The sequence below is a fragment of the Pangasianodon hypophthalmus genome, chromosome 27 (genome assembly GCF_027358585.1).
Source record: "Pangasianodon hypophthalmus isolate fPanHyp1 chromosome 27, fPanHyp1.pri, whole genome shotgun sequence".
Taxonomy (NCBI): domain Eukaryota; kingdom Metazoa; phylum Chordata; class Actinopteri; order Siluriformes; family Pangasiidae; genus Pangasianodon; species Pangasianodon hypophthalmus.
In genome coordinates, this window is record NC_069736.1 from 7,178,774 (window position 1) to 7,205,266 (window position 26,493).

At 39.6% G+C, this 26,493-nt stretch overlaps 1 protein-coding gene across 6 annotated transcripts in view; it reads left to right on the forward strand.

Moving 5' to 3' along the window:
* mtmr4 (myotubularin related protein 4) overlaps positions 1-26,493 on the forward strand; it is a 69,909-nt gene that overhangs the window by 27,717 nt on the left and 15,699 nt on the right. For 5 of the 6 annotated variants that reach the window (XM_053230482.1, XM_053230484.1, XM_053230483.1 and 2 more), the window contains 4 exons: positions 10,591-10,680; positions 19,618-19,734; positions 23,205-23,234; positions 24,751-24,833. In XM_053230482.1, coding sequence (XP_053086457.1) covers positions 10,591-10,680; positions 19,618-19,734; positions 23,205-23,234; positions 24,751-24,833 — 320 coding nt within the window. The remainder of the gene's footprint in view (positions 1-10,590; positions 10,681-19,617; positions 19,735-23,204; positions 23,235-24,750; positions 24,834-26,493) is intronic. The other variant, XM_026921459.3, reaches the window with a different exon arrangement.

A 26,493-nucleotide genomic window follows, 5' to 3' on the forward strand; every position in this document is an offset into this window, starting at 1 on the left:
GAAAGTTTTGGTTACACTTGGCTTGGTTTAAGTTGCGTTCAGGGATGGAGACAGAGACTGTTTTCCATAGGCGTAGAGCAGCAACGTGAAAGAGCGATGCGTTTCTGTACCATCTGGCAGTAAAGCACACTGAGCAGTGATTGCTTCATAGCTTTCTTTAAGACAGGACCTACTCGAGGGAGGGCTCTTTCAGAAACAGCAAAGGGAGGATGGAGAGGAGGAGAGTGACTGTGCAAAACAGCGTGTCCTCCATCTTTGTGTCGTGAGAGCAGCGTCTCCTCGGGAGCGAATGGAAAGAATAGAGGAGAGAGAGTGAAACTGTATGCAGAGTGAGGAAGCAGGAGAAATGTTTCAGTCTCTATGAAGTGTAGAACTCTTCATTTCTGTTAGTCGGTAGGTGCTGATTAAACAGCGAGGAATTACGGCTTCCGGCCGAAGCTATTAAGTGCTCATTCATGTCTCACTGTAGTAAAAACTGAAAATGTTTTAACAGCTCTTAACAGAATTTGATGAATCATATTGATTTGTTTTAATTTCAATTTTCTCAGCACAGAAACATTAACATAAAAGTGAACATTGGGCAAAAAACTGCAACTAAACTGCAGCACACAGTTAAAATAAGGTTTCCTTCCATGTTTAGGATTTCAATTTTGCAGCCTGCTTTCACACGCACTTTCACACGTTCAACAGAGGAAAACCCGTGAAACATCCAGCATGTGGAAAAACAGCCTGCGAAGTATAAGAAGAAAACGAGCACGTATTTATTTGTCTCGGCTTTGTTTATGCAGTGAAAAATCCCCTTAAAGCTAAGATTACTCCAAACTAGCTGCGTTTATGCTTCGCTCATGCTGTCAAAAGAAATCTGAACCACAAACACGATATAAGCAAAGTGTGTTCTGGGAATCGACGTGGCGACTAGTAGTATCATGGGTAAGCCTCCATTTCACAAAAAAGGATATTTATAGTGCGAACAAGTAGAAACACTTTTGGTTTCTGATTGTTATTGCCTTTGACACAAGCCATGTTGTTTTCAGTTCGAATTATTTTCTCACTGCAGATTTTTCAAATCTCATGCCTGGAAATATAAAAACCCTCCTTAGTGAGAAGCTTGCCCCTCCCAATAATATCATGACTAGACACTGGGTTTAGATTCAGTTAATAGAGTTATTTTGGATGCAGGTTTGAGAGCTTTCTGTCTGTGAAATAATGAAATAATGTGTGTAGTTTAAAGCTGATCAAGACAGCCGATGCAGCACTTTGAGTACAGCTGTGTGAATATGCTTGCAGTGTGGATGTGACCATTCATTACACTAAATATCAAGACTCCTTCTCATTGTGTGTACTTTGAGTCTATCGTCTGGTAGGGTATAGCAGGACATCACAGCCCTGAGTTGGTTATAGAAAAAAAAAATTAAGAAAAATTCTTAAAGGAAAACTCCATCCTGAAACACATGAAATAATGTTTATATTGGAATATTTGTGGCGTCCTTAGTGGTTGTGGTGGTTGCTGCTGTATTTTCGGTATTCTTGTGAGACAGTAGCGGTTCTCTAGCGTGGTGACGTCACAGAGGGACATTGTTTGAACACAACTGTAACTGTGCTAGCAATAGCAGTGAGCTATCACAGGTTTTCCAGTGATGTTCAGTGTCATATTCATGAGAAATGCAGCGTAGAAATAGTGGAGACAGCAAACACTGAACTCAAAGGTCCAGAATGCATTGCTGCTATATGGTTGACTATATAACTATAATTATATAGCAGGTATATAGTTGATGGTGGTATCAGCATGAGAATTGAAGCTTTGGAAGCTGATCTGGAGGTGAGAGAGATGGATCAAGCGAGCTGGATCAAGCAACGGCTAAATACAACTGGCGCTACTATCAGCAGGTAGTTGAACGGCATTGTGGGTCATGTAGGAAAGCATTGTGAGCAAGTTCGATGAAAGACATTTGAATTAAATGTGTAAACTTTAATAAGATGTAGATGTACAATTTAGTTTTTAAGAAAACCTTAATTTTTATTAATGACACTCACTCTGGCGTGGCCAATCTTTTTTTTTTTTTTTTTTCTTTTCTTTTTCCCTCTCTCTTCTTCTCCATTACACACACACACTTCTTATTAGGGCTGTCACTATCAATTGGATTAGTAATCGAGTCATCTGACAATTATTTTTGATTTATTATTTTGACAAATAATCGAATAATCGTGTTGTTTTTTTTTTTTATTCACAATAAACATAGACAAGAAGTTGAACAATAAGTTCACTTAACATAATTTAATCTCGCCAATCTATATGTAATTCGAAAGGTTCTATCACTCGATATTTGATATTTGACCACTGTTTTACGATAGGAATGCCACCGTGATTATAATTCCTATAACGGGCGTTTAAGTCGTGAAAAACTTTCATATTGCGACACGACTCTATCATGCACATAACACACATCATTTGCCGAATACTCAAAATGAGTAATCGAGGATTTTTTTTTTAAAAAAAAATCAGGTACTTGAATTTAATCAAGTAATCATGACAGCCCTTCTTATCTCCTTTAGCTTTTATATTTCTCTCACTTCTTGTTTTCTTACAATTACCTCCTTGTCATGTTTGTCTCCAAATCTCCTGCAGGATTTTTTTTTTCTCTCTTTCATCATCGTCGTATATCTGGGGCAATGTAAGAGAGTGTGTCTGGACGAGTCTTAGACTTTAATACTCTCTATTTCTCCCTGGGCATAATTTAGTCTTTTCTTGTTTGAAGTGAAAAATCTCCTCTCATTTTGCTCTCACAGCCCCTCTCGGAGCTCATGCATAATCACACACCCATGCGGAGTGGTTATAAATGAGACTTCAGTAATACGACACTCGCGCTTTCCCGAAACACGACATGACTCGCCACGTCGTCATCGGTACAGCGAGAACCTGTACAGAAGGAAAGATGGATGCATAGCAGGAGGAGAAAGATGGTGATGGATAGCTCATTGGATGGAGTAACATGCTGCATATCCATGGTGGACTTCTGAGATGCTGGTATTAAATCTCACGCTCTCAAACTTTTCAGTCACTTTGGAAATTTATTGCTTCTGTCTGGAGCGAGAGAGTCTTCCAGAATACCAGATGACAACTGCAGGTCTTCTAGCATCTCTTTCTTGTCTTTCCTTTATTCACTTCATCAATATGTAGACACATACTGCTTTCCACTATAATGCCAGCACATGATTTGTTAAACATGTTGTATTTTAAGATTGCTCCATTTCCTAGTTTAAGGTAATTGGTTGCAGTGGATTTATTCCTCTAGCTTCACTACTTGTTTGTTTTCTGTTACGTAATTTGGTGCTCATGTCAGATAAGCCCGTGTTTGTCTCTCACCTTTGAGCATCCTCTGTAAATTTGAGCAATGCTCTTGACGTAAACACACTCGTATCTAGAAGCCCTGGATGTCAAACTAATGAGCCACATTCAACATAGTCCAATGTCAAGTGGGCCAGACCAAAAATATCTATTTAATAGACCAATAACACATCAGGAACTCTTCTTAATTGATCTGAAAAGTACAAATTGGACTGAACATATCACCTATAAAACAGATGAATAGACTGCAGTTTAAATCTCTCGTTTAAAGTGTTCCATCCTGGCACTGAAATGACCTTAATTGGGATTATACATCAAATCTTTAGCTTGCTAATTAATTAAATACCAGGATATTAGTTTTCATCAGTAGCTGAGTCGATTGATCTATTTTGCCGCTTAGCGAAATAACAAACCAGCTCTTTGTTAAATCTTTCGGTTCAGTCATGTTCTACAAGACAGTTTTAATTTACAACACAGATTCTACATTCATTTGGTGGGCTTGATGAGAAGCTTGAGAACGTGTGTGTGTGTGTGTGTGTGTGTGTGACACCCATGCTGTACATGACCATTTTAATTGCGGTTTAATAGCTTAATACTGGGCTGCTCAATTCCAGGCCTGCAGACTAGACTTTACAGATTTGTGTGTTTCTAACACTCCTAATAAATTTGGTTAATTAAGTGTTGAGTGAATCTGGTGTCCTGGAGCACAGTACCAGACTGGCCTGGATTTTGGAGTTTCGTATTTTGGAGTTCAACCTAATCTCTATCTGCTGCGTGTGTAGTTTATGTGTAATTACTACATACATGAATTTTGACACATTTAACTACTGGGAGGAAAACTTAAAACAAAATTGCTGCTTACTTGAATCTTGCTCAGACGAAAGTGTAACAGTAGATGCTGAATTCTGTCAGTAAACATTTATGAAGAACATGTTCATGAAACCTACAGGCAAAAGTGGTTTAAATGCATATTATAATAATGTACAGTTTGGTCATTTCAGAGATGGGACCTTTCTTCTTGTTTTTTTTTTTTTTTTTTTTCCAAAAAAAAAAAACAAAAATTTGTGGTTTTCAATTTAATCAGCATAACATAAAGTAAACACAGAAGTGCCTTATTTTCTGCCTAGAAAGTGTACAGTAATGATTTTATTTTTAGCATATTGTGTCAGTGTTGGAAAGTTGGATAAAACTCCTACGTAATAAGGGCTTTTGTAATACAATGCATCTTTTATACTAACACCTTTAGTGTTAAGCCGGGTTTACACGCTATCATTTTCGGCCTGGTTTTGCTCACAGACAAAAATGATGCATCGTAAAAGAGTCCTTTGGTTGCAAGTTGAGACTGGTGGTGTTGGAATACATAATGTGATGGTTGATTTAGAGACTGCTGACATCAAAGTTCTGGCAGTGTCAGAAAAGTTTGATTAAAATTTCATCTAAAAGCTAAAAGGACGGCATAGAATTCCGCAAAAACTCACAGTAAAATGGTGAAATGTAAAGGAAGCATGCTAACAGTCAGAAAAATCAGATATTTCTTATGCTTCAAAAGTGTTTCTGTTTATGCGTCCACATTTTCTGCCCATGTTAATTGCTGACGTAAGCAGAGCATAATTTTGTTTAGTCTCAGATCTTCCTCGTCTAATTTGACACTGAGAACACATGTTGTGACACAGTCTGTAGTCAGCTTCAGCCAAGAGTTTATTGGGATCGTCTTGTATGGCGTAACAAGTAATAATCTTAAACGACTCCTCAAGTGTTCATTTAACACAACTGCAAGCTGATCAGGCTTTTGTAGGGAGTACGCTGTTTTAAAAGAAATGTTTCCATACACTGGAACAATCCATTTGCTAATCGAACACTTGAGCTTCTGCCATGTCTCCCCTCACGGCCTCATGCCAAGTGTAAATGGAAAGATTGGAATTCCATTCATCAGTTTAATGGATCCTTTGGAAAGAAGTGGAGTGTTTATCAGAGAGAAAAAAGAGAAGAAATGGAGAGAGTGCAAGTTATGTTAGTAATGAAAGAAATGGGGGAAATGTCTGCCAAAAAGGCTTTACAGCAGGCGGAGTGAACCATCACTGTCCCTCAGGTGTCGTCTGACTAATTGAGCCAGTTTGGCATTTACGGGAATGAACATCTAACAGAGGTATTAGCACTGGGCGATTTAGCATGTCCAGTAATTTTTCCGGGGTGCTTCCGTTCTGTTAGTGGCTGTGTCGAGTGTGTTTGGCAGGTCTAATTGGTCCTTCACTCTTTATTCGATTTTCTTTTCTTCTCCATTTAACACAGTGTCTCCCCTCGCTTTGTGTCGGAGTCGTCTTTCGAGCACCAGACTAATGAGGATTTATAGTGTAGAATTAACACACCAATGGGCTCGTGTGTAGCGGCTAATCACATTAGCAGCACACGCTAACTTAGAGTGCTTATTGGTGCTCCTACATGGCTTCAGTGGCATCGTGTGGTTTGGTGAATCTGAACTGAAGCTTGTCTTTATCATGCAGTTGTCTCATGGTGGCTTTTTCTTTTCTTATCCTTATCCACAAGCTAATTTACTTGCATAAAGTGCAACCCTTGTAAACGAATGCTAAGATGGATTGGTCAGTCTACCTCCCACTTTCCCCACCCTCCTCTTCTCTTCATTTCACTTCAGACAGCATTTTCTAAACCTATATCTTTCATAGCTTTTACTTTTTGTATAAAGTATGCTTTATAGAAGCCTGGCAACTTTTGTGCTTCACCTCATCCTCACCTCTCATTCCTCCCCCTTCTTTGACCCTTCTGTCACTCTCATATCTTCCTTTGATATCATACTGACAGATGCTGGCGTCCGCATGTCACCCGGTTTGTCTAGCACAGACATACATGTCAAACATTCAGAAAGAAGCGTTCCACTTTGGTGGCAATGTACTTCTGTATAAATAAAAAAACAGGCTTTCGAGTCGACACCTTCAGATGGGGCGGATCACGGCAGTTTGGAAGTTAGTAATCAAAGCATTTGATGGACAGGTAAGATCCTCCCACTAATCTGAGAGACTATGGATATGAAGGGCTTTCTATTCACTTCGGTTGTTTTTCTGAATCAGTTCTTTATATTTTATTTCACATAGATGAAGCTGTTTTTTTTTTTTCTCCTTCATTGCTTCACAGTGTAGCACAGATAACCTGTGGAAAATCACTCTAATATGGCCACTTATGCATTGATCAACTTTAAACATTACGCTTTGATGGCTTCCGTACTCATATTGTTGTGCTGAAAGGTCAGTATTGGTCTTGACTTTTAGTCTGACCGCTGCACATTCTGTGACCCTCACAAGTAATGTCTGTCTGACTCTACCATGAGCTCAGCAGGTAACGTCTGGCATGTCTGGCTAAACAGAGGGCTGGGTGTTGCCATGCCGTCTCCAGCCAGTCGGCACACTGGCACTGATGGATGATGGGAGCTCAGTACCTTCCTTGGAGACAGAGCTAATGTAGGTTGAGTTTTGTGGGGGAATAAGTGAAGGAGACAATTCTGCAAGTGGGTTAACTTGTAGCTGGGCAATATCAATATTATTTCTGGAAATGTGATGATGTTCATAGCCAATCAAAGCCTGGGGCAGAAACGTTTGCTGCTGGTTAAGTACAATGCTGTTCTTACAATGTTTAATGTGATATGTAAGCACTCGTGATTAAAGATGGCTCTTAGGTATACACAAACGTGGATAATAAAGCAAACAATTTTTTTTTTTATTTAAACTAATCATTACTTAGTCATTATCTAGGTACTGATGTGTGTGTAGTGGTCTAGGAAAACCTGTAACAAATCATTGTGGCTGAACTCTGGAAAACAGCTAATAATCATTACATGTGTTTTTGACCTAAATCAAGTTTTCTGCCAATAATATACTTTCACATGAACAAAACATAAAGCCTACTTTCTAATCTTGCCTTGACGTCTGCCAGCAAAGATCATGTTAGGTAATGAGCCAGTTTAACAAATACAACAGGAAAACAGTCTTATCTGCGTCATGGTTCAGCATATTTTGCTTTCTGAAATGTTTTCCTGCTCACCACCTCTTTCATAAAGAAGGTGTTTCCACCTGCAGAACTGCGTCTCACTGGATGTTTTTTGTATTTTTGCACCCTTCTGTGTAAACTCTATAGTCTGCTGTGTGTCAAAGTCCCAGAAGATCAGCATTTTCTGAATTACTCAAGCCAGCCATCTGGAACAAACCATGCCACAGTCAAAGTCACGAGGATCATTTTTTTTGTCCATTCAGGTGTTTGATGTGAACATTAACTGAAGCTCTTGACCTGTATCTGCATGATTTTAAACGTTGTGCTGCTGTGTATAGTAGATATAGTCAGAATTTGACCATGTGAAGGGGTTTCCCCCACTGCCACACATTCATTGCAACATTCCTGGCCTCTAGGTTAACTCAGGCCACTGATAAGGCGAGGACCCGTGTTGGATATTGCAGGAAATGTTGAGTCATTGTCCTCATTTGTAGCGGCAGAGTGGCTTCTTGGTCATTCTGTGGTATTACCCTCTAAAGCAGAAAACTGAAGGGCAGTTTAATATTCTGTAATCTTTAAAGAATGATACCACAATGTTGATGCTCCATCATCTCATTTGCATTGTAGCTAGAACTTAATGAAATGACTAGACGGACTGGGAGAATAAATATAGAGCTCTAGAGACTGGGTTTAATTAGAGTTGAAGTTGCAGAGGTTATTAGAGGCCTTTGGAAGGTCACACTTTCCTCTACTCTCCCCTCCCTTCAGTTTGTCCTCTGTCCTGCCATCTGGTTTGCTCTGTCTGTCTGTCTGTCTGTCACTCTCACATCTGTTGTTTGGGTGAGCTTGATTAAGAAGGATATGGATTATGCTAGCTGTGTATGCGTCTTTAAGAGGGTTTTTAATGCTGTGGGATGGTTCATTCCCTGCCAGATGTGGAGTGAATTAGATCACAGGATGTTTTTGGGAAGTCCTCTTGATTTGTCTCACCTTTCCTTGCACTAATGAAGGGAAATGCACAAGCTGGCTCAAAGTCAGCAAGCCAGGCTCTAGACATTATTATATCATATAGGCATTTGCACTTACCGACCTTAAGTTGACTGCAGCGTAAGATAATGTGCAGAATTTTGGGCTTCTTTTGAAGCTTAGTGCACACTAAGATTTTAGCCCAGGTTTCCTGGTCATGGAATGATTTCAACCACTCGAGTCTTAATATTTCAAGCAAGTTTGGTATTTAAAGCTATGAATCACATAGTGTGATCTCCTCTGAGGCTAGTTGCAAGAACTGCGATGAGCAACAGCCAGTGAGAGTCAGAGAGGAAATCAGATTCATCTGCTCTCATGTGCAGCAGATCCCTGAATCCAGTTCTATCATCTGTCTATTTGTGTGGGAGGATGAGGTCAAAATGTAAACACAATAATATTGCTTTTATACGAAATTATTTGGCATGTTATACCCATATGGTTGTTAGGAACAGCAAAAATAAAACAAACATGACATTGTTCTGGCTGGCGCACAATAATTTTTTATTCTATTCTATTTATTTATTTATTTTAGTCTGTACCTGTGGTTCTCTTTGCAGAACAGACAATCCTTGCTGCCTGCATCAAACAACTGTTTGCAAGTAATTAAAGCCATGCAGTGTGAGCAGATCAGTGACATTTTGAAAGTTGTTTCTTAAGTCTGCTTAAGCTGTTCAACAATTTCAAACTGCTTTACATACAGTACGTTTCCTTGTTTGTTCGTACCAGGTTGAGTGTGTCTGTGTTTCTGTTCCCAAAATGACCCATGCATCATGGCTCCTGCATATTAGCATTAAAGAACCTGCTGGGGTTCAGTCTGACCTTTAACCTTTAAGGCTGGCATACCTGAGTGTGAGGTGGACTCGGATCAGGTGCATATTCCGGGCACGTCTCACCAGCGAGTCCAGATTGATGTGTTATGTCTGTGTCTGGCTGCCTCATTAAGTTACTTTTGCAATGTGGAGACACTTCATCACACCAGTATGTAGAGCTTTGGCATACGTTCCAATTTATACTTAGAACAGATAGATCAGCAGGTTGCATGGGAATACATGCATGTCTGCACGTAGCAAACTAGCACAAACAGGTGTTTAACAGCATCTCACTATAACTGTTTATTTTTATAGACTGAAATCATAAAGAAACTGAAGAAGTTTTGTGCGTCTGTAAAGTTGTAGCAGTGGGCCGTATGTGCAGTTTATATTGGACAACTGCAACTTTAGTCACTAGGCTGTATTGCTGATGCTAGACATCTGGCACATCTTTCAGCTGCTCCTCAGTGCAGAGAACACAGGTTTCAGTGCCTGGATCGTTTCACTTTTTTATACCAGTACTTTAAACAAGCACGCCACTTGTTCTTGTAGAGAGTACATTTATGTCTTTCAACTTTAAAGCACTGTCTGGGTTTATAGCAGAGTCATTTCCAGTGGCAAGTTGAGGGCTTTCACCTCCCCCTGTGATTGCTCAAGGTCCTTCTCAGTCAATGTTTAATCTGCTACGTGATGGTTGGGACCTTGTTGGTTGCAATCACAGACTAAGACTTGGCTTGAAATGCCATTTTACATTAGACCAGAAAGAAGCCTTCTAGGAATCTGTATTGGCAAACTCCTGATTTTTTTTTTAATGTGTGTGCATGTACACACACGTACCCCGCTTCCAGAAAGTTGCCTTGCCATGGTAAATAATTCTCTCATGTTAGCACTTGTGTTATGTCAACCTTCAGTGCAGTAGTGATCTTGCTTAGTAGCTACTGAAGTTTTAGTTTAAAAGTGAGAGTGCATGATATGGACGAGAATATTAGCAAAAAATTTAGCAAAATCAGACTCAGGATTTTGCACTTCATGCAAATGTAGCCGATCAAGAGAAGTTTGGTGTCTCAAGTCTGCTGCTTAATACTGCACTGGTGGTACAATGCTAATGTGCTCAGCAAGTAATGGGAAGGCTAGTTCACCCAGAAATGACTTGTTAGCAACATTAGGCTCGTAGCTCTGGGGAAGAAATTAAAGCTATTATCCAACAGTAAACACATCTTGCCTGATCAGCTACATTTGCAAAAAAAGGGGGAAATTATGTAAATTTTATTTTTAGCTGAATTAAAGCTTTGAAATATTTGTCTCCATGAGTTTGAGCAGAACACAGAAATGTTGTTCCTTTGCATATTACAGGGTTTTACTCATGTATAGAGTATGTCTGTAATACAGTGTGTGCTTACTGTTGTGTTGCAGGGTGAGGAGGGGCCTCCCAGTCTGGAGTACATCCAGGCCAAGGACCTGTTCCCCCAGAAAGAGCTGGTCAAAGAAGACGACAGTCTACAGGTCAGCTGTTCTCCTTCTTTTCACGTGGCGCACCAAAATGAAAATTCCTGGCCAGAACCGAAATTCAGGACACACTGGGCCGAAAAACTGAACCCAGAAGCCTGACAGACGTGCTGTCTGTGCTAGCAGGGACTTCGCTTTTTGCTTCTGGATTTTCTTCATATCGAGTCTGTGGCCATGTTTTCAAGTGGTCCATCATACCCTTAGTGGAGAGGTCCTTGGGCGTTGTACCACCTCTTGATACTTGGCATGAACAGTGATTACAAATCACTTGTCTAATGTCCCTCGTAGAAAGCGTGAACTGTTTCCATCTGCTGCTGCTCAAACTGTTTGACAGCAAAGGAAACAGTTTTATTACTTTCTAATTTTCATTAACATTTGTTACAAATTATTTGCAAAGTGTTAGATTTTACACCTATATAATCTTTTATTTCTGTCAGAATTTTCACCCTTTATTAGGGGACCAAGCACCAAGCAAGAGTTTTCCTTACTAGGGGGCCAAGCACATAGTGCATTGAGTTATGATCACAAAACTTGATGAATATGCTCATCTATGGACAGTTTATTGTTCCATGTAACGTGGGAAGGACTGGCCACTGGGGACGCTATTTATGAAGCATCCTTGGACACCACAGATCACTGCTTGCTCTATATTTCTCTTTTCTCCTATCATTTCAGAAAACTCTTGCACTATGATTTAGGTATTTTGGGGGTATGGCTTCAGAGGGAACACTAAACTAGGGGCTGTATTTAGTATCCATTTACTTCCACCTAAATTGCTGACTATACCTTTAATAGCACAGAAGGAACCATTTAGTTTATTCGTCTAAACACAGAACCCAGCATTCATGAACACACATTTCTGTGACTGCCATTTCTCTATTAGCCCTCAGCCCACACTGCTGAAGGCTTACAGCTACAGCTCAAGCAATTACATGGGCTGGATTAGACAGCCAGACAGAGTGAAAGAGAAAGAGAGAGTGAGCTGGAGAATGGAGGTGGGAGATTGGACTGGAGCTAAAAAGGGAAAATGTGTGTGTGTGTGTGTGTGTGTGTCGATGTTAAGTAACAAAAAAAGAGAGAGAAGATGGTCATTAGGAAGAGAAGTGCTGGATTTCATCCAAATGGTGATCTCATGGCTTAGCAGGGGAGCTGCAGGACTTTGCATTCCACAGCAGCTCCATGGAGAACAGCTCACACTTTTCATCTAATGACTTGCACTGATTTAACGCTGTGTAGTCAACAACATGGCGGGAAATTGCTACCACCGGTTCTCAGCATCAGAAGGACTCGCAAACAAAAAGTATAATGTGCACCCCACGCATTGGCTGCGTTATGTAATTGTGTTACCTTGTAATTAGTTGCATTCAAAGTAAAGAATGATGGATGGAGGTTTTCTGGGTTTTTTTTATTTTTTGAACCCAAATTCGTTTGCAACAAGAGTTTGTTACATTTAGTCGACTGTGAAAATTGTTTTTGAGCCCAGTTTTTGGGAAATGGACCTCTGCGCCACCTGAACTGCAATTTGAGGTTCTAGGGTAAAAAAAAAAAAACACTCTACTTACAGGACTGATTATATGAAGCAAAGAAAGCATTTAAAGAAGAGTGATTACAACTCAGAAATGCTGGGCATTTTTGTATACAAGTGACTAGAAAGGCTTCACTTGAGCTATTGATCCATGATCAGCAAAAGTAATCAATAGATTATAACAATAAAGGGCTGTACCTATTATGCCTTGCAAAGATTTATAAAATTAGTCTTTCTCTAAAACGTGCAGTGGTGACACTCCTCCCGTCAAACCAGCCCAGAATGAATCAATGTTTCTGCCTCAAGTATTTGGGTCACATGTGAAAGCATGCATGCTGAAGTATCAGTACTATTAGATTCACTCATTTCACTGTGTTGGTGATGAAAACTGTGAAGCTTTGAGCAATGGATTTCTGGATCAGCTAAATAACTAGCTTAAAACTTTTTGTGCATCACATCCAGTGTTTTATATGTTGGTACAAGTACGCAGAACACATCGTGTTTCTGCAGCTCTACGGCTCTGTCCTTTGGTTCAGATTGTGCCTCACGGCTCAGTTTAGAAGCTTGCATCTATGAAACTTGTTGCTCAAAACTCAAAATACATAGTATGTTTGATTCCTGCAGTTGGTTCGTTTCAGAGTCAAATCACTTTATTACTGCAATCGAACAGCGCTAGTGTTCACTTAGAACTGGACCTAGACCGCCTCGCTCATTCACTGTCAGACCGCTTGTTTTGATCAGCACCCGAGTGCAACCACACCGGGATTCGGTTCAAACGGGCAAAACACTAGGCTTGAGACAATCTTTAAACTTTAATTATACATATCTATCCCAGACACTATGTTTGGCATTCGTGGGTAGAATTAGGAATGCAGTTTGAAAGGAGATGTCATTGCAAACACGGTTTTAGTTTGGTCGAGGAAGTGATTGTGTGTGTGTGTGTGTGGCAGACTTTATTTTTGACATTTCTTTTTACTAAATAGCATTATCTCTGCCACACTGCCAGCGTCAAGAGCAGTGGGAACTTTCTTACTCTTATCCAAGCTTCCCTGCCCAGTTTTACTCAGCAGTAGCTGTCTGTCTGTCAGGCTTACTGTCTCTCCTGCTGTCTAATTAGACACTACTAGGCTTTAATGCTTGCAGGAGCCAGTAGGAGGAGGAGCCAGTAGCTACAGGAAAACCTGAATGAAAGCGTGAGCAGAACTGTTTTTGAAATAAATTATGTTCTATGTCTTTATAGGCGTTTCTTTGGCACTTGCTTGATTCAGAATGTCAAACAGAACATGAAATAGTACTTTATGAAAATGATTTTTTCCCCCCTGATTTTCTGAAATTCAGCCAGATGTTTTGAGCGCTTGGATGGAAACATGCATACCCTCTTTTTCAGCATGTGTCTCTGTCGCTCAACTCTTTCTTGTGTCCTTTCCATAGCCATATTTCTGCCTCTTGGCCTCACCTGATCCCTTTGAAGCTTTTCGGCTTTCAAGGCTGCTCCTGCTCGGCTGCAGCTCCATGAAAAATGAATGCTCTTTTCCGCAGATTGCTTTGGCCGTCAGGGACGCTGCAGCAGCTCCATAAACATGACAGCAGAAGAGACGTGAACATCATCTCCATTTTCAGTTTGCTTTATAAGATGAAAGTCCTTGAGAACATTTTCCTCATACTTCCTCATTATTCTTATTTTTTAGTGGAACAAGGTTGTGGCAGTCTTTGTTTTAGAGTGCACCCGTGTGCCTATTAGATTTTTTTATGTGCACTAACAATCTGTGGTGTAAAACGGGCCATGAACGTCGTCTTCTGAGCATAAATCTCAGCAGTTCAGTGCTCACTGTTCCACTCGCGAGCCACAGCAGTCAGTCATGACTGACGTGAGACTTCTATTTTCCCATCACACTTTGTGTAAGGCTCAATTTTTAGTTTACATTCTTCTGATAAATTGGCCAATAATTGCAGTTTATGTATTATGATCATCACTCTGGTCTATTTAAGAAAATAGAACAACATTATACTTCCAATTTGATGGGAAGGAAAAGATTTAAAAAATATGAATCATAAAGAGTTTCACTTACTAGCTGATTATTTTGCTCATATTTTGAGAATGAGGTTTATGTGAATGTCCAAGATTTCTGTAGCTGTGTGAGCGTTGTTCAAGGCAGAAGTCTGTGTGTGTTTCTGTCTGTGTGTGTCCTCCTTTGAATGTGTGCCTCTTCCTCTTTCTGTGTGTGTGTCTTGAGTATGTGAGTCTGTTTGCGTGTGTCTGCCCTTGACTTGGTGTGTGTCTTTGTCTTTGTTTCTGTATGTGTGTCTCATTGTGTCTGTCCTTGTGTGTCTCTTATTTGGTCCGTCCTTGCGTCTATCTATCTTTGTGTGCACCTGTGTGTGTCTGTGTGTGTCTGTGTGAGAGACCTTATCAGCTTGATGAATATGCTGAAACTTTATGGCGATTAGTCATCGTTTGTTCCTCTAGAATATTGAGGTCTTGCTCATCCAGTGCCCTCTGTTTTGGCACCTTTGCATCCATCTGTCTCTGATACGTGTATATATACACACACACACACGCACGCACTCTTACTTCAGGGCAGGTGTTTAGGGAGAGAGTTGAACATGGAGGAGCTGATGAATAACAGATGGGGGAGATGAGCTGCTTTTGGCTGAGTGTGGCACTAAAGCCTGAGTCACTAAGTGGAAATTTTTCTGTTTTCATATCCACGGAGGATATTGAGCTTAAATATAACCTCCAGCATTTTCACCAGTCTCTATTCACGGTACCTGTAACATGTGGACAAAGCTCACAGACAATAGTCATGATTATCCAATGATTACTGACTTCACCATCACCTGCCCCATTAGACTAACATATAATCTTTCCACATACAGTCTATCAGCTTGTTTTGAGTGACTTTAGACGTACCTTTCTTCAGCTGTGTTTGATACAGCAGGTGTGTTTCTCACTGCCAGTTAGGCGCACGTAGAAGAGCTAAAATCATTAACCAGGGTTGCCAGATTTCACACGTTTCTGATGTACAGGCAATATCCACTCCATAATCCCCCTTTCCCTTTGCAATGTATCTTGCATCAGAAATGATTCTGTACATCATACACATTGTCAGCACTTATACTTTGCCTTTGCTTGCAGATTATTTTCTAAACAAGATTTTGGTGTCTGCGGTGTATTTTTAAATGAGCCTAATTTGGAGTAAAAAATGTGATCTTGCAACCCTGTCATTAACAGCCTTGTCCGCTGCTCCTCCGCCACTGAAAATGTTTATAGAGTGAGAACGGGGCAGCGTCGTACCTACCCCAATGTGCCTCTATTAGTGCTTGTTGCAGGTCTCATTTTTTTGATCATTGGGTGCAGTAGTAACTACGTGCAGTGCAACATCCAGAAGTGCAACCAAATCACTGGAACCATTGCCTCCTGCTTGCTCATTAGGGAAAAAATCATTAATTTAAAATTTATATCCTGAATTTGTTTATTTCTGTAAAGCTGCTTTATGACAATGTCCATTGTTAAAAGTGCTATACAAATAAAATTGAATTGAATATATATATATATAAGCATATAAGCTTCCCACCTGCCTCTGTGGATGAGCTGCTGCTGTACTTAATTGAAAACTGAGCTAGAGAAGAGTGGGTAGATAGCTGGAGAACTTGTAAGGGTTTTGTGGATTATTAGACATTTTATCCTCTAAACACTGACTCATCTTAAACCTATTTTGGCTTTAAAGTAACTAAGAAGAGCTAAATCTTTTTTTAAGCCATCCTTGTTTTCTCTCCATTTAAATGGCTTCTGCTTCTGCTTGCCATCTATGTGTGTGTGTGTGTGTGTGTGTGTGTGTGTGTGTGTGTGTGTGTATTTTAGTCATTCTCTTGTCTGAATGTTCCATCATGAGTTGTATTTCTGTCCTCTTATCAGTGGATGAAAGGGAACCATCACTGAAGCATATGTCTGCTAAAGGAAAACACCCAGCAGACAATCACTTAAACTCTGGCACATTCACAGTTTGGCCTTTTGTTAGCACAATAATTTCCTGTGCATTTTAAATGCTGCATTATTAGGAGGCTAATACGGTGAATGTCAGAAACACCCAACAGTAATACATCAATAGCACACATTCTCTCCCAACGTAACTGAAAAGCGATTTCATACAACAAAATTAAAAACTCAAAAATGTGGCATGTCCAATACTCTGTCTGAGCAAAACTAACCCCACCCCCCACCCCCATTTTCAACAGTGAAATTGTACCTCACTGACTCATACACTGACTGAAACATAAATACACTTGAGAGGCAGGAAGACATTTTGTAAATGATGAGATGAAGCAGGTTCTGTGATACTGTAGCACCATAGGGGTAGAGATGGAAATAATGTTATTGATTGGTTAAACACAAACTTTTCTATCAGACCATACTGCACGGTTGTGTTTGATAACATTCCCACCAAGTACAGCGGAAAAACCCGGAAAGTTCTCTTAGGTCAGCTGCCGCACATAAACCAAATGCCAAATAAAAGGTACATTGAAACTTAAAGCTCATTCATTGTTGCTACAGTTAAACTAGCAGTAACAGGATGCAGGAAAAGATGGTGTGGCCTCACAACCTTTATAGAACTTCATCTACTTTAATGGGTACCACCATGTGTACTTGACCTGGGTACAGAGTACATGTTTTTTGGTACTACTCAATACCAGTACTGAAACGAATAACCTACTGGTTAACTAATCCGAAGCATGATGGACCGTTTTATTCAGCTCTTTTTATGCTGGTTGCTGCCATGTGCTGCTATGACTTCCTTCGCTCTTAACCATATAAACCTGAATGCTAACTGAATGCTAATTATTTTCAGGTGAAGTTTAATTGTTTAATGAGGGAGGGTGTGGCTTAAAGTGATTAACACCCTATACAAGTTGTGCATAATTGTTAGGCAGCTTCTCTACCTCAGGAAAATGGGCCAAAAAAGAGTTTTAACTGAGACTGAAGAGTCAAAAATTGTAAAATGCCTATCAGAGGGATGCAGCAGACTGCAGATTGCAAAACTGTTGAGGCGTGACCACCGGACAATCAAATGCTTTATGAATACTCAACAGGGTCGCAAAAAACGTGTGGAGAAGAAAAGGGGCAAGTTGACTGCAAATGACTTAAGAAGAATAAAACATGAGATTACCCGGAACGCTTTAGTCTCCAGTGCCACCATACTTCAAAACTGCAAGAGACATGGCTAAGTTAAGGAAGGCTGAAACACAACCACCACTGAATGAGACTCATAAGCTGAAGAAATACCTGAAGACTGATTTCTCAAAGGTTTTACGGACAGATAAAATGAGAGTGACTTTAGATGGACCACATGGGTGGGCGCATGGATGGATCACTAATGGGCACAGAGTACCAGTTCGAGCGAGGCACCAGCAAAAGTGGAGGAGGGGTCCTGCTATGGGCTGGTATCATTTAATGATGAGTTAGTTGGATCTCTTCAGGTCAAAGATGGACTGAAAATCAATTCCCAAACTACTGCCAGTTTCTAGAAGACATTTTCTTGAAGCACTGGTACAGGAAGTAGTCAGCAACATTATGAAGGCAAAGATCTTTATGCAGGACAATGCTCCATCGCATACATCAAGGTACACCACTGCTTGGCTAGCCAATAAAGGCACCAAACAATAATGACCTGCCCACCTTCCTCATCTGACTTAAATCCTACTGAGAACTTCTGGACAGCATTTGGGAAGCTGTGGTGGGTGCCTCAGCTAAAATTGATCATGAACAGATCAAGAAACTGACCGATTCAATGGATAGAAGGCTCATGGCAGATATTGAAGAGAAGGGAGGCGATATTCATCACTGAATATGTTAACTATGTTGACTATGTTAAGTGTTACGTTAGTTATTTGTTAAATAATACTTTACGACTGAACAATAAACAAGTGAAAAAATCGTTTGATATTTAGTTGCCTGATAATTGTGCACACTAAAATAAAGTTATTGCCTAATACCTTCTAATGCTAATAATTTCCCATGAGACAAATCTCAATTTTTTTTTCTTTGTTAAACATTCTATTTTGATGTGAAATAAACATTTAGGATCAGCAGACACCATTGTATTTGTTCATCAATAAAATTAAACGGAGAAATACCATTTGCTTAATAATAGTGCACGCAGTGTAGTATCGGTATTGATGCGTCCCTAGTCATGTGCAATGGAAAACTAAAAGGTTGTGTACATTTTTCAGCACTTTCCACTGATGCTACATGTTTCCACTGTTGTGCAGTTTCACATTAAATCTGGCTAGAGGTGGTCGAAATAAATTCATTTGAACCAATTCCTACCAAATGTTTCACAGACTCTGTCGCAAATGTTCAGAAGCCCCTGTGTACAGAGCCAGCCGCTCGACACAAGCGCGTCTTTGTTTAGTCTGCCTTCTGCTTCTGAGGTAACCCGTTCTGCACTCACAGTGCTGAAGTACTCCACTGTTCAGGGGGTTTTAAAAGCAGGCCTGGTTTCTTAACACCATGCCAACAGGACCCCATGGGCATAGCCTTCAGATCCTGTTTACTCACACTCTGTGGATGGACGATACCATCGGGGCACCAGCCTCACAAACTGCTGACACTGATGGCATCAAATAAGGGGTGAAGTAGAACCAGATCTACTAGACTCACAGGGAAAGTATTAAAATTGCAGGGAGGTATAAGTTTGCTTTGTAGTCCTAGTGTGTAGTGTGGAATGTGTTGTAATGAAATCTTCATTTCCACAACTTGATGGCTATTAAACGTGATTGTCTTTCCTTTGAAACAGGTTGTAGAGAATCCTTGGCTTTTTTATGATTCATAAAGTGTCAGACTTTGTTTGTATTTGTATGTGGGTTTGTTGTTTGAAACACTGCACTTAGTTAGGAGGATAACTGTGGGAATGCAGTAGGCGTTCTTTCCAAGCCGTTGCTGAAATACACCCCGTTGTGGTATTCTGACCTTTTCTTTTCTCTGTGATTTATAATGGTGAAGATTGGCTTGGTCCTGCATGGTGTAAAAGAGTGACTTAGTACTTTCTGTATCTTGTGTAAGCTTTTCAGTTTTAAGGTTAAAGGTTTGGTTTGTCATATGTAAGTGTTATAACCGCGTCATTTTAAAGATACCTTAGAAAAACGGGTTTGCAATATTTCCTTGCAGTGAGTACGAATCTAGTTCCTTATATGACACTCAGGTTTACATTTTCTTGCTCTGCACCCAGTTGAAGCAGCTGCTCAGCTGTGCCTCTTTTCTTTAAAAGGAAACTCAAAAGGCGTGTGTGATTTAAACAGAAGGGGCCGGGGTTAGACATCGGAATGGAGTTGCAGTTAAAAGTGAAATATTACAGACTGCCACTTTAATCTGTATTTGTGTGTGTGTGTGTGTGTGTGTGTGTGTTTTGCAGGTGCCTTTCCCAGCCCTTCAAGGCGAAGGGGTGGAGTTTCTGGGCCGCGCCGATGATGCCATCATCGCCATCTCTAACTACAGACTGCATATTAAGTTCAAAGACTCCATTATCAATGTAAGAGACAAACACACACAATCATCAATGTAAGAGACTCAATTATCAATGTAAGAGACAAACACACACACAATTGCACACATCACACTAATAGATCAATCTTCTGGTGTGTTTGCTGCATGTGGAGCTGATCTGATCTTTTCTTCTAAGAAAAGAAAAAAGCGAGATTTCCTTCATTTTGACGCGGCACACACTGGAATATGAACACGCACATTTTCATATCACTTTGAAATGAAATTTCAATTTAGCCCTAAAGGGGAAATAAAATTGCAAGCATAATATAATTTTGCTCACCATAAGGTCCACTTCTTCTGTATAGCGAGAGCAGTTAAAGCAGTATCTCAGCTAAAGTTTACCTTCTCTACATATTATACAAGTTTAGATGTGTTTATTTATTAGCAAACTTGAGCTCTACCCCTACCGTTGCCAGAATCTGCTAAAATGGCCTAGGGATGGCTCTACTCCTTTAGCCTCATTAAAAATGACAGGATTTACTAGTATGCATTTGGAATTTGGAAAAAGTCCCATCTCAAATAGGTAGGTGGCTAGTTAACTGCTGGCAAACTAGCTGGCGTTCGTCACAGGATTTCAGTATCAGAGTCACGGTTTGCATCATATTTTCAACCTATAAAATACACCATAACAACCAAATCTGCTGTGTTTTCCACTAATTATGAATGTGCTGTTATGTCACAGTTTAGTTAGCTAGCTAGCTTTGCAAGCAGGTTCTATAGATAAAAAAAAAAATGGAAGATTCCGTTTTGAAAATGTTTCCCATCACCCACATGGGATAGTCCATGGTCACTAGCGTGAAGCAGAAGTTGAATTAAGATTAACGTTTTCTACTGCACACAAACTCGTTAAAATGGGGACATTTACGTTTAATCAAGATGTAGTTACTGTATGTATTTAATGAACCATTTTTCTTTTGTGTGTTATTTTGAAGAGTGTTTTTATAGTTCACATTTGTGGTACTGAAAGTCTTAAAAAAAAAAAAAAAAAAAAAAAAAAAAAAAAAAAAAAAAATATATTACACATAACTTGAGGATACCTGTAGACACTCTGCCTGAAACCAGTCACGGGAAGCCTTTTCTCGGCTTTGCCTAGCCTCTGATCTAAAAGAACTTTCATGGCACTCCAGAGGGTAAATGAGGTCATGTTGAGCTCACAAGCTCTGGAACAAATGAACAGTCTATGTTTGCCGATAACCAGCTTTGGGAAATTATGCAGACTTTCCTGTTTCCTATAAAGATTACCTGTGAATCTAAGTTCCACTGCATTCAGTTTAAGACAAGACTTGTGTGTCCACTTGTGATATGATTCCTGCTGTTGTGCCTAACTGTCATATACTGATTGTACTAGCTATTAAGACAGTAATAGTTGCTTCTCATGACATGTTTGACATGACAACGACGTAACAGCATATTCATCATTTTTATGTGTGACGTAATACCTTTTGACATCACCCATGTTATTTCTGACATAACAGGCAGTCGAGCTCCTCAGTGTACTTGAAAAAAGTTTTTTCCTGCTCATCGCTGTGATCCCCGTAGGCCACCAGTCAGTTCGATAATCATTAAGTGGCACCAGACTAGTCTGTTCAGTGTCAACCTCGACAGCACAGCCCCATATTTTTTTTTTAAAGCCATTTTAAATACCAGAGTCAGCTCAGCCCAAAATTACCCTGCAGGCAGGTGATTGGCAGCATCCTGTTGCCGGTTGGCTGCACTGAACTCGATATATGTGTGTATTTGGTGGGGTATGAGAGCATGTGTTGTACTGGACACACTGAGTGCTAGGCTTGTGAGATCGTGTGTAATATCCCATCGACCTATCATGTCCCCTAACTATCGCTGATTGACGGTAGTATCGCCTGTGGCGCTGAGGAGAATAAAGAAGAGGGTGTGGCCAGAGGTACACAATGCATGTCACATACAGATCATGCCATTACAGTGAAACAATACCAGAAGCTTCTTAAGAGTCAGCTGTACCTGCTAATCGCTAGCACTTAGTCTGGTTTTTTTCTGTTTGTTTGTCTGTTTTAAAATTAATTAGCCGTGAACAAAGTCAGGAATGCTGAAAAACTGAGGTCAGGACAAGTTATTAGCTGTAACTAAGCTTATTATAAAATTTAAATAAAATTGTAAACTGTGCACGTATTCTGTGTTGAACAGCAGCGGTGATGCTTATTGAATTCTTGTACAGTGAAGCAGCCCTGATAAACAACACGCTGTCTCATTTTCTTACGTTAAATCTCCGTTCATGTTTTGAGAGCGACAACGTTCATGGCTTTATCTGTTTAGCAGAGCAACAAGGGAAGGACAAGGGAAGTTGAGATGCATCAGAGAAAGATGCATTTATAAATTTATTTTTATCAATCTTAAAGATGCAGACACCACATTTTCTGACAGACATTTAAATCATCTAATTTGATAGATTCCCGCTATAGTGATGGCTATCTGTGATTCCCAATATTATCGTCAATCATGCAAAGTCTACTGGGTGCACAATTTAATCACAGAATGATAACCATCACAAATCAGTTCTTACCTAGGTAATTAGTGAATTATTTAACTAAACAAGACAGGATGTGCTGTTATAGGAAAATAAGCAATGACAGGGTGGTGTGACTCGAAGCGGAGTCACTGTTACCACCACAAAGTTGATCATTTTCTTAGAGTACTTATTAGCACTTACCGCGTTCTAATCCTCTTAAGCCACAGCAATCTTCCAATGATTCAATGATTTATTAATACTTTTTATTTGTTTATAGTTACCTTTCTAGTTAGTGCCTGTTATGACCAATAGCTGTAACGGCTATAAACAATTGCTCTCTTTCCAGCATCTCTATTTTTTAAACTTCTTGAAGTTAATAAGACAAAAGATGCAGCTTGTCATGTTCCTGAGAAATCCTCTGTCCTGGAAAACTTAAAAGACTCCTTCCGAAACAATGCTAAATAAAATCTCAGAAATGCCTCCTTCACTCTATCAACAATTGCAAATTTTAGTAACATACTTATGTGGAGCGTCTGCTAAACAAATCCCTGTTGTTACTATAGAATGAGCTTCTAATATAAACCTTCCTGCCAGCATTACTGTCAGACCTGCTGTTATAGAAAATTTATCAACATCTCCTGAGCTATCTGAATCAGGAATTCAACAACGATGTGACATAAGACGTACTGTTGAGCCATATTAGTGTGAATTTATACACTGGTATGCACGATACCCCACCATTTACCCACTTTAACCAAGTGCATTCTTCTCACTCTTATTTCATGGTGTGTTTACACTCGTTCCCACTGTTGCATGGGTCTTTCCATTTAGTTTTTGGCTTACTCATTTCTTCATTTCTCCCTCTTTTTTAATCCACTCTTGTCTTCCATTTTTTATTTTCTCACCTGCCTTCTTTCTTTTTCTTCCTCCCTTTCTCCCTCCCTCTCTCTATCTGTGTCCTGCTGGTGTGGTAGATGTACCCCGGTGTGGACACTGAGATCTCTGTGAGTACTTTGCACTCATCAGCCCCTTTTCATTTATCCTTTCATTCCAGTTCTCTCCATCCTCTTTCCCACTTTTTTTTTTAATGCAGAGGCTGTAAGAAATAAGAGCCAACATCTAGGATCATAAGATCTAGAATTCTCTACTTTCCATAGCCATGTTTACTGGTGTAGAAAGTAAAGCCAAAAATCATCCTAGATGAGCATTTTGTTCTGTTCACCTCAGTTGTTTTTTTTTTTTTTTTTTTTTAAATAAATTCTAATCCTAGAAAATGGAACTGTGCTTTTAACGTTGGCCAGAGTACCACCACTTAAGGTTCCAGCTGCATGTTTTATGCTGCCTAATCAAGATTGCACTAGTAGGACCATGATGGTACTTGAGTTTGGTGCTTGCAGCCTCATGTATTCATATAAACAGAGTTTTAAAAAATTAGAATGGAAAAATTAATCTGGACAAGTGAAAATGACAGTGTTTACAGCACAAACACAGCAAGTACATCAGCTAGAGTTTTGTTGGTGTAAAATCGACTGGATCTCCAAGTCCTGTTGGTGTTAAATCAGCTAGAACCCCAAGTCCTGTTGGTGTTAAATCAGCTAGAACCCCAAGTCCTGTTGGTGTTAAATCAGCTAGAACCCCAAGTCCTGTTGGTGTTAAATCAGCTAGAACCCCAAGTCCTGTTGGTGTAAAATCAGCTAGAACCCCAAGTCTTGTTGGTGTTAAATGAGCTAGAACCCTCAAGTTTTTTTTAGCATGAAATTGTCTTGAACCCCGAGTTCTTTTGGTGTAAATCGACTGTAACTCCAAATTCCGTTGGGATACTGTCAACTAGAATGCCAAGTCCTGTTGTAAAACTCCAAGTCCTTTTGGTTCCTGTTAGAAGCAGTTTGTGTTTTCACACCTTCATTTTTGTAGCACATTTAAAGAAAACAGGTATAAGCCAAAATGCTATACAATAAAATCAAGTCATTAAAAAACAACAATGAAATAAATTACAGATAAAATGAAATAAATCCATAAATGAATAAAACAAAAGTCTGCATGTCCTGTTTGTGTGTAAATGGAGCTCCCGGTTTTGTTTTGTTTTTTGGTTTGTTTTTTTCTTACATTGCTATTAGTAGCCCCAGCTCTGGTAATGAATTCCACAGTAATGTCTGGATCCAGTGTAATTTTAGCAGGAAGCTGAGTGCACTGAGTCTGATTGGTGCCATTCAGGAAAAAGGCTTGAGTGACCACAGGAAATGCCAGCTCATAACTCATCTGCCCACTTAGAGTTTGAAATGTGCTTGAAAACAACCAAAACAGAAGACTTTTAGTAGTTCAGTGGAGCAGCTTTTCCAGCTGATACCTGGAAATCAAGGCCAGGAGTCAGGATACAGGGCAGGATTTGCTCAGCACAAAACATGCTCTTTCAGTCAGAAGCAGCCTCTGCATATTTCCTCAGTAGTTCCTGTTATAGCAAGTTGGTTTTTCCTGTTTACTCGTTTCATTAACATGCTCCTCGGCTGTGTTTTGTTGTAGGTGCCTCTCAGGCTGATTGAAAGTGTGGAGAGCAGAGATATGTTCCAGCTGCACATCATCTGTAAAGACTCCAAAGTAGTGAGGTACACACACATACACAGTGTTTTGGGTTCGGGATTTACTTTACGCAGAATTCTGCTTGTGAACACATGCTAAAAAATATATACGCAAAAGTCACAAAGCTTCCAGCTTCAGATGTACTAAAACCATGTCAATTATAGGTTTTAAAGTTTGTAATATATATAGACATTTTGGCCTGTGAAAACACTTCCCTCAGCATGCTGCATTTACTGCACACTCTAATTCTTGTGTATGAATTAGAAATCACTGGATCAGAGACAGATGTGACGGCGATCCTTGACTGCACCTTTGCAACATACACTCAGTGTTATCCTTAAAACATAATGTGCACACACAAGCAGAATATTGCATATATAACTCTTGTGTACCTTTTGTATATCTGGACAATTAAAATTCTATTCACTGTTTAGCTATAAAATGTAAAAATTTGCAAAACTATTCGTAAATGGCTTCTCCCTGTAGGCAGCTCTCTGGTCTTCATATTGGTTTATCCTTTTTAACAACAAATGTAGTCTTTACTGGCAAAACCCAGGCTCAAACCAACAGTAGACATTCAGAGCTATTATTTATTTAAACAATTGATCTGTCAGAGGAAACACCTGTCAGTCACATGTTCCAATATTTTTGATCCCTTGAAAAATGGGTGGGTTTAAACAAAAGGTGCCATGTTACAAGTTATTTAACACATCTAGACAGAAATATCAGGAAATGTAAACTGAAATTCATTCATCATTTGGTCTCAAACCCAGATGTCTTCATTGTATAGCAAAACAAAAGAATTGACTGTGCTTTTGCGATACTTCTGGAGGAGACTGTTTGCTGTGGAGTGGCGTGGCTACATTATACAGATGCTCACAACCTGTGTTAGCTTTTCTCCAAAACTTTCTCTCATAGTCATGGTTGTCTCAAATCAGACTATGACCTTATTATTTTAAAAAGTAGCTACTTTCAATTGGGTCTCTACATCTATATAATTTACTAAACCTACCATTGGTGTGTTCTTCTTTCTTTATGCCAATTATCATTACTCCCATCATAATACTTTTTCCCCCAATAATCATAAATAATTAGGATTTAAAATGAAGTTAAAGATTAACATTCTATAACATATGGAGAGGCTGAGGCACAATTTTTTGACCTGTTGTACACATTGATAGTTGTGTAGTGGATTAAAGGGAACAGAAAAAAAAAAAAAACAACCTCTAATCAACCCTAGTGTTTCCAGCGCTGAAGCAGAGCTAAGCCTCAATCCAAATCCAAACCCATTTTCTGGATTAGAGCACTGTATCCTCTGCTGAGCTGTTCAGCCTTTGCATATCACTTCATCATTTTATCTCCCAAGAGGAATGACACAATAAGTGTTACATATCAGTATTGCTTCATTTTCATAACAAAACAGACCAGCAAGATCTGACCAGCTGCATGCACACAGCAAATGAGAAGAAACCTGAATAAAACAGAACACACAACCAATATGCAGTAAATTCCTACAAACTAAACTAAATATATAGATAATAAAATATGGACGAGGGATGACAGGAGTAATTGTTACACTTTAGGCAATGATCTTCTGTACTGGCTGGGTTCTTTTTATGTTTCTACTGAATGACAATTAGCCATGTGATTTTTAAAATGCGCAATGTATCTAGTTTTTGTTGTTGA